The sequence below is a fragment of the Apis dorsata genome, unplaced genomic scaffold (genome assembly GCF_000469605.1).
Source record: "Apis dorsata unplaced genomic scaffold, Apis dorsata 1.3 scaffold_68, whole genome shotgun sequence".
Lineage (NCBI taxonomy): Eukaryota > Metazoa > Arthropoda > Insecta > Hymenoptera > Apidae > Apis > Apis dorsata.
Window position 1 is genome coordinate 235,518 of NW_006263366.1, and position 8,435 is coordinate 243,952.

The 8,435-nt window shown below is 27.4% G+C and overlaps 3 protein-coding genes and 1 long non-coding RNA gene across 12 annotated transcripts in view; 3 read left to right on the forward strand and 1 right to left on the reverse strand.

Moving 5' to 3' along the window:
• The window catches only part of LOC102679818 (probable elongation factor 1-delta), a 10,252-nt gene extending 6,732 nt beyond the window's left edge, over positions 1-3,520 (forward strand). For 4 of the 8 annotated variants that reach the window (XM_031515391.1, XM_006610015.2, XM_006610017.2 and 1 more), the window contains 7 exons: positions 357-830; positions 1,629-1,727; positions 1,886-1,958; positions 2,035-2,225; positions 2,538-2,607; positions 2,672-2,797; positions 2,907-3,520. In XM_031515391.1, coding sequence (XP_031371251.1) covers positions 357-830; positions 1,629-1,727; positions 1,886-1,958; positions 2,035-2,225; positions 2,538-2,607; positions 2,672-2,797; positions 2,907-3,061 — 1,188 coding nt within the window. In that variant the 3' untranslated portion in view covers positions 3,062-3,520. The remainder of the gene's footprint in view (positions 1-356; positions 831-1,628; positions 1,728-1,885; positions 1,959-2,034; positions 2,226-2,537; positions 2,608-2,671; positions 2,798-2,906) is intronic. The other 4 variants (XM_031515392.1, XM_006610020.2, XM_006610023.2 and 1 more) reach the window with 1 other exon arrangement.
• Positions 1-8,094, reverse strand: part of LOC116186874 — a 14,461-nt gene extending 6,367 nt beyond the window's left edge. Inside the window, exons 1-2 of the long non-coding RNA XR_004151923.1 lie at positions 8,083-8,094; positions 7,314-7,316 (exon numbers count right to left, since the gene is read on the reverse strand). This is a non-coding gene — a long non-coding RNA (uncharacterized LOC116186874). The remainder of the gene's footprint in view (positions 1-7,313; positions 7,317-8,082) is intronic.
• Positions 3,585-4,508, forward strand: LOC116186873 (splicing factor 3B subunit 6). The gene is made up of 3 exons (XM_031515394.1): positions 3,585-3,755; positions 3,857-3,975; positions 4,124-4,508. Exons 1-3 carry the CDS (start codon positions 3,723-3,725, stop codon positions 4,347-4,349), a joined length of 378 nt encoding a protein of 125 aa, XP_031371254.1. The 5' UTR covers positions 3,585-3,722; the 3' UTR covers positions 4,350-4,508.
• LOC102679526 (solute carrier organic anion transporter family member 74D) overlaps positions 4,800-8,435 on the forward strand; it is a 79,445-nt gene continuing 75,809 nt past the window's right edge. Inside the window, exons 1-3 of one of the 2 annotated variants that reach the window (XM_006610014.2) lie at positions 4,800-5,320; positions 6,017-6,143; positions 7,964-8,000. The gene's annotated coding sequence lies outside the window, so the exon portion shown is untranslated. Of the gene's footprint in view, positions 6,144-7,963; positions 8,001-8,435 lie in introns of both variants that reach the window. The other variant, XM_031515389.1, reaches the window with a different exon arrangement.

Below are 8,435 nucleotides of genomic sequence, written 5' to 3' on the forward strand. Positions count from 1 at the left end.
ATTCCCATTTCTAGTTGTGTGTTCAAATGAATTATCTAATTTTGTATTTTATTTTTAATAAAACTTTTCTAATAAATATAATCAATAATATTTAAAATGAAAAAATAAAATAAGCAATATAATTTTTGTTTATTTGTTTATATTTGTAATTTTACAATGTATTGTTCTATATTTTCATACATTCAATAAATTTGAGAATGCATGGATTCTTTATTCAAGATATTTAGTTTTTGTGCAGTTGTGTCTTGTAGCAACAATATAAATGAAGCATGTAAAAGACATGCTTTATTTAATTTCTGTTTTACTCAATTAATTACAAGACATAAGTTCTTACTTGCATAGCTTGATGTTTCAAGGTGGTGTCTCATAAGATCATGGAAAGCTGCTCGCTTAAATCTGAAGTTTCTCTAACCAATAGTTGTCATGATAATTCATTTCTGAATAATAACTCTTTGATTAAAACTAAGTCTGAAAAATCTAAAGACAATAAGTTATTGATCTCTGAGAATATTTCAAATGATGTAAAAAATTCTAAGTGTCAAATAAAAACATCAAAAATAAATAAAGATGAAGATGAATTAAATATACAAGAAAAAGAAAATATAGAAGAAAAGCAAAAATCTGATAATGTCAAAAATGATTTAAAAGAAAAAGAGAAAGAAACTAGTCCTTCTAATGATGGATCTAAAAAATATAATACAAAGGAAGTAAAAGAAAAAAAGAATAAAGCAGATACAAGACATAGAAATAGAAAACATAAAAATGATACTAAGGAAGTAAAAGAAAATGTTACTCCATTAATAAGGAATAAGCAGCAGTTACCTATTCAGGTATATACTGTAATGCATTTATTATTTTAATGTTTTGTGTGCAGCAATGCAATACTTATAGAGTTTAATTTCATTCATTATAATACATTTCATATTGCCTAAATCATCACTGAGAATCTGCTTATTACAATAAATTTAAAAAAAAAGGAAAGATGAAATCATTTTATTCTTTTTTATAAACTTTTTATTTCATAAGTTTTAAATTTATATTGTTATTACCTGTCTTAAATTTCTTAAATTTAGTAATTGTTGAGTGAACACCACAAAAATATTGTATATATTTATCTTATTTTAATTCTTTTTAATTAGTTTTAATTCAATATTTTGCTTGTTTTTTGTTATGTGACAAAGGGGATTGTGCTGTAAAGCATGTTTGCTTCTGATTTAAAATAAATTTTATTGTGATTGTAAACTTATTAACAATATACTGTTGATAAATATTTTTTATTTAATCTTTTATTTTGTAATTAACATATTCATTATGCTTAAAATTTATTCACTTTTTAAACATTCAAAATATCTATCTCCACTTAATTTTTCTTGAAAAATATAAATTTACATTTAAATATTTATAAAATATTTTTTTAATATAAATGATGTTATATTTTCAATATTTGTTTTGTTTGTATCCTAAATTATATATAATTGCAAAAATAAATTCATAAAGAATTAAAAATAAAAATTTATAATTATATATTTTATTGTTGAATAATTATTTATAAATTCTAGTGGAGATGTGATATTGAATTGTTTATAATAGTCAATTTGGTCTGAGTTGATTTTTAATATTGGATACAGGGAAATCAACAAACTACTAGTCCAATTCTATCTGCTGGTGGAAGTTTAGCCAATGAGGTTGCCAAGGCTCGTCAACATATTAAACAGTCTTTACAGTGTGTGAGTACTGCACTCTTTGCACACCTTTATATAACAAAATTTTCAAAACTGCTTACTAATATATTCAATATTAATATAAATTAATGGGTATAAAATCTAATTATTTAATAATAATTGATAATTTTTTTATTTTAACTTATTTTAATTTTATTTTTCAGATGGATGATATTGCAGCTGTTGCTGGTTTTGCTACTCCCAATGAAAATAAAAAGGATATTCTAGATTCTAGTGGTCAGTATTATAAATTATTATGCTAAATTATTTTATCAATAATATAGATTTCCATATTTTAAATCTTCATTAACAGTCTTCCAAGAATTGAAAAATACTGTTGAAAAATTGGAGGAACGTGTCAAAGCTCTTGAAATCAAGATTCGTACTTTTGTACCTGCTGATCCAATAGCAGTTTGTCCTGCTAAACCTCAACCAGCTTCAAAACCAACACAAGAAAAAGCTGATGATGATGAAGATGTTGATCTTTTTGGTTCAGATTCAGAGGCAAGTGAGCAGAAATAATGGAAGACACTAAGCAGTTAATCCTCTTCTATTTTCATAAATATCGAAAATCATTTCTGCACGATACTTATACATTTAGTACACTTTACACGTGTCTTCAAGTGCAAAAGTGATAAAATGATACGACATTTACGAAATATAGTACACCAGATATTCCCAGAATACTAATACATTTAAATATAATTTTCTATTTATTACACAAAATCAACACAAATACTATAATACAAATATTGAAATGTAAATGTTGTAATTTATAATCTATACTGTAAATTGTTTAAATACTTGACTTATTAGGGAGAAGATGCAGAAGCTGCAAAACTTAGAGAAGAAAGACTGGCTGCATATGCTGCAAAGAAAGCTAAAAGTAAGTTGTGTATTACATTTATATTTCAAATACAAATTGTTTTATATATAATCATAATTTATAGAGCCAGCTTTAATTGCTAAATCAAATATAATATTGGACGTAAAACCGTGGGACGATGAAACGGATATGAAAGCAATGGAAGAAGAAGTTCGAAAAATTGAAACTGATGGACTTTTATGGGGAGCGTGTAAGTTATCTAGAATATAAATATATAATATAAATATATAATAAATAATATCTTTTTTAATTTAAATTTAAAATAATATTTATTCTATTATATTATTATTCTTTCACAGCAAAACTTGTTCCACTTGCCTTTGGAATTCACAAACTTCAAATTTCGTGTGTTGTTGAAGATGACAAAGTTTCTGTAGATTGGCTTACAGAACAGATTCAGGATATCGAAGATTATGTACAAAGCGTAGATATTGCAGCCTTTAATAAAGTATAAAATATTAACGAAGCTTTCTTCGTAGAAAAATATCTGACGGTTCTAATTGTAACCAGGCATTGGTCTGTTGTGCCATCATTTCATTCCATTAGCAATATCTACTTTGATAAATACATGTTCTATCACTAAAAAGGACTGTCTAAAAATAAAAAAACATAGCTATTGTACTCCAATTTTAATATTCGATGTCAATTTATCAATCGTTTTTAAAATATTCAAGCAAATTTTTAAATTGTGGTTGTATGATCAATATATTCTTTATAAAGAAAAAATGTAAACCATAAATGTTTTAAACGTAATTCAATGTATAAAATTTAATGTAACATTATATAGATATTTCATTTGCTATCATAATGCTATTCATTAATAAATATAGGTATATAATACCTATTATTAGTACCATTTTTAATTGTTTGTTTTGGAGTATTGTTAATAAATAAAAAATAAAAATAATCAACATAATTTTATTATTTATTTCTAATTTTTCTTTTTTTTTTTTTAAGAATAAAAAACCTGAAGGAGAACGGAAAAGTACAGTGCTGCTCTCTGGTAGTATATATTGTATGCAATACGATCTAAACTACTTGAATTTATTTTGACGTGTTTTGCGCGTTCTTTGTTCTTATTTCTCGTAATAAATAAAAAAATATTTGCTTTCAAGATGACTATGGCTATGCTTCAACGAAGAGCTAATGTAAGTACATATATTTATACGTAGTAAAAAAGTATTCAATATAATATTAATAACCTAACCTAAATTTTTTCTGTTATTTTATAAAAATATATATTCTTTAGGTAAGATTACCTCCAGAAGTAAACAGAGTATTGTATATAAGAAATTTGCCATACAAAATTACTGCCGAAGAAATGTATGATATTTTTGGTAAATATGGAGCTATTAGACAAATTAGAGTGTAAGTATTCGAGTGAATTGAATTTTATTTTTTTACGTATTTTTTATTTTAAGTTACTTTCTTAATACTATACTAAATTTCCTAATATTTGATACTATAAAATTAATATCATATAATTTCTTGATATTAATAAATTATTTATTTGCAGGGGCAATACTGCTGAAACTAGGGGAACAGCATTTGTTGTTTACGAAGATATATTTGATGCAAAAAATGCTTGTGATCATTTAAGTGGATTTAATGTTTGTAATAGATATTTAGTAGTTTTATATTATCAAAGTAATAAAGCATTTAAACGAGTTGATGTAGATAAGAAAATGGAAGAAATAGATAAGTTAAAAACAAAATATAATTTGAATGAAGAAAAAAAATAACAACATAATTCTTTAAATTTAATGAAAATGCAGAAACAATTCATTTTGTAATGTAAATTTTTTATTTATTTAAACAAATTTTTCTTTAGATTTTATCATTATAAAATAAGTATATGTAAATAATAGAAATAATTCAATAAATAATTTCATTTATATTCATTTTTAACTTATATTTTTTATATAATTGAATGCAAGATTATAGAAGTTTAATCCACAATAAGGAACGTATAATTATTTTCCTGTAGAACGATGGTTTCTCGTTCCTCGCCCAAAAAGATATAAAAGTCGGAGCGAAAAAATGTCGACATATTAAGAGGCTGTAATTAATACAACTTTCACAGTCAGTGGTGGAGTAGCATTCCATTATTCCCATATATTTTGAATGAAATAATTTTAATTAAAATTCTTAATTGCAATAAAATGATGTTAAACAATTCTCAATAAAATATGAATGAAGATAATGATTCAGAGATTTTTTTTTTAAGGATATAAAATGATTTTAAAAAATGGATATTCATGTAAAACCATATTCAGACGAAATTGTGAACTTTTATTGGATTCAGGAAAGATGAAGATTGTTGATCAAAAATATCTATGATCAACTGATGACGACACGAAGTGATCTCCATCAAGGTTGGGTAAAAAGATGTACCTGTCATAGAGTGCAATACGCGCGTGTCATATGTAATTTAATCGCTCGACTCATCTTGTCGACACTGGCGTTTTGTAATGCGAGCTCGATAAGACTACATTTACTTGTCCGGATACTCGATACTTGATGCTGGTAGAAACGCGCGGTACGATATACCGCAACACACACAACGATGCACGCGTGCGCACACGTACGCAATTCATATAGGTTCTTGTCAGCGGCTAGCCGGCAGGACATTCGATTTCAGTCGAAAGCGAAAACTCGCTTAGCCCGTTTAGTCGTGTTGTCGCGGCACATCGTTCTATAGTGTGACATTCTTGTAAGTGTTTTCTATTTATTAATTGATTTCAGTTTGTTATATTTTAGGCAATTAGAGTGTTCGAGATATTAACGGGGCTTGGTTAAATGTCGTTCGACTGTTGTAATAGCGGCGAAGTTGCCGGTGTTACATTCGTGGACGTCCTTGAAAACGTGTCACGTATTCTGCGAGCAGTTTACGATAGTTTCCTTCATGATGTTAGACATTTCACGTACGGGTGCTGTTGGTTGTTTCTCATCATTGCTGCTTTCCTATTAATGGCTTTACGTATAATAGGCCGTATTCACGTCACGCCGCCTAGAGACATCAGACTTGAAGAGTAGCGCAATCTTACGGAGTACGCGAAAGACAATTTTTGTTTTGCTTTTTAATCGCCGGTGTAAACAAGAACGATTTCAGAGTAATCGAATATAACACCAAGTCTCGTGAGTGTGGGGGACATTCATGCAATTTACTTTCGCCATATCGCAATCCTCGACACGATGTAAACAGTCTGGATGAAGGAATGGCGTCAGTCTGATGGAGTTTTCGTGTTACCTTTTGATGTTATCGTATTTGGTTGATACGATTCGATTTGTTGCGCTCGATTGGTCGAAAATCATACTTTATTTGGTTAATATGTCAGTGTATAGTGTCGAATAGTGAGTAACTATGATGTGTCGTCTTTTTATGTTTCTGACACAAACATCACTCGAGAGAAACAACGGCGTCGCGTGGAGGAAGAATGAATGAACGAGAAGAGGACGATCGAAGTGTGGCGGGAGGGGATGCGACGACCGTCGTGTTGTGACGGCCTGCTGCCTGCTTGCCGATTTGTATCGAGGTGAGAGTACGTGTATACATATGTGTAAGTGTATTTGCTGTATGTACATGTTATGTGTGTTTATTCACGCGATCAACTGTGTCCACTGTCGTCACAGTCGTCGTACACTTTGCGTACACACAGCGACGTTATTTATGCGTAGTCGCGTTCACGCAATTCGTATGAACGTAATTCGTTCTACTCACGTGAGTCTGCCACTGTTAGCTTGCTCTCAAATATCGTAATGCATCATTGCGACAATGGAATTCTAATTATTAAATTAAAATGATGAGTCGTGCTTATACAATTGACTTTTCAAATAATAAATCATCTGTTTCATATCGATATTATTGCTTTAAAATATCGCTTAATAATATTCTAAAATTTTATAATAATATTATAATAATATATCTTGTTTAAATTTATTTAGTTTAAATTACTTATTCTATTTTTTTTTTTTAATAATGCATGGTTATTTTTTTTTACAGTTTATAAAGTATTACGCATTTAAATTTTCATTTCCATTTCCATCAATATGTTAAATGGAAACAAGATAGTTTGAAAAAAAAATTCATATAAAAAGAAGGATATATTCGCATTGAGAATTTAGCATTTATTGTGCTTTATATGTAGTTTCATTTGGAGTCCTTGTAGTCCTTTAGAAGTATATGAAAGTGAGTGAGCAGGTGTCAAATACTTAAGTGAGAATGTTTGTCTGCTGTCTGGATAAATATGTCGTCGTGCTACCAGCTTTTGAGTTGCTCCTCTTTACGTTAATAGCAAGCAACTTTATGCATTCTCAAAGCAATAAGACAGATCTTTTGTATACACTTGTTTTTAATCGAAATTCAAACATCATAAATAAATAATAAATTAATGTATATATTTATATTAAAAATATCACATATCTTTAAATTTTCAATCTTTATCAATTAAAATTGCACAATATTAATTCACGTAGATTAATTTTTCAAAATTTTTTTATTTGTTGAATTCGCGATTCATTGCATTTAAAATCATTAAGCATGGAATTAATTGAAATAAGATAGTTAAAAAAATATATGCCTTAAGGAGCTTAAGCTTTGTATGCAATCTTATATATTGTAGATCACAGATGTCGCGTCTTGCGTAGATTCTAGAAACAACTTGTGAAACCTTAACTATATGTCAGAAGTTTTTAGTGGTTATGACGTGCTCTTAGTTAAATTTAAAAAGTGGAGATGAACAGTTTTCTTAAATTATTAAATATAATTATCGAAGTGTCTTACGAAATTTACGATAATATGATTTGTTATATATTCCAAGGTACGTAGAAACGATTTTTTATCGTATAATGTACAATTTAAAGTAGTATAAAGTTATAATAGATTTTGCATGACGTTAAAAAATATGGGAAATATATATACATTTCAATTATAGGTATATTTTCTCAAAGAATTTACAATAAAAAATAAAGAATAAATTATAAAATTAAAAAAATTGATCATTATGATGAAAATTTTAATTGAATACTAATTTAGTAATTTTTCAAATGATGAAGTTCGGAATATACATATATGGATAGAGTTTCTCAAGTGACAAACTACGGTCTAAAAAAAAGCAGTAGTTATAATTCATTTTATCGCCTTCGTTCTATTGTTTCTCGTAAAACGATCAGTTTTATTTTCAGTGTACGATATATAATATATGTACGAGTATTGTTTTAGAATTTTTATTTAGAGAATAGTGATCGTTTTATAATAATACATCGATAGATAGATGGCGATCAATTTAAATGTGGTTTGTAATATTACACGTAATATATTATATTGTAATTTAACAAGAATTTTTTTAAATTACAGGCGGAGCGTCCGTTCCTCGCTGGAATCGGGCAATGTGGTAAGTCTTGACTTTCCTTCCATATTACTTCGTAATTTTAGATTGTTCGTTGTCGACTATACAGTGGCCTTGCATTATCTACTTCTAATATTATTCCGTAGTTATAGGTTATAACTTTATAAAATAGGTAGTTAAATAAACTTTAATAAAATGCTATTTATACAATGTTTATATAAGTTTAACTAATCAATTGTAGGTTTCTTATATAGTTTTTAAATTTTTTTAATCTTTCTTGAACATATTATGTCTATTCTCAGAAATTCCATTAAATCGATACATCTCGTATGAGCAATATATAAAATGCACGAGATACATTATGAAAAAATTAAGGCAATATTATTTGTGCAACGATAAAGAGAGTGATACAATAGGAAAAATATAAATTTTAATATAAATTTAAATAATATGATATTAAATAAATCAAAAAAAAAAAAA

Excerpts from the sequence above, each read along its gene's own strand:
- LOC116186873 (XM_031515394.1), top strand. The coding sequence starts at position 3,723 with ATGACTATGGCTATGCTTCAACGAAGAGCTAAT. Across the intron at positions 3,756-3,856 it reads TGCTTCAACGAAGAGCTAAT|GTAAGATTACCTCCAGAAGT; the intron begins GTAAGTACATAT and ends TATATTCTTTAG. Across the intron at positions 3,976-4,123 it reads GCTATTAGACAAATTAGAGT|GGGCAATACTGCTGAAACTA; the intron begins GTAAGTATTCGA and ends ATTTATTTGCAG.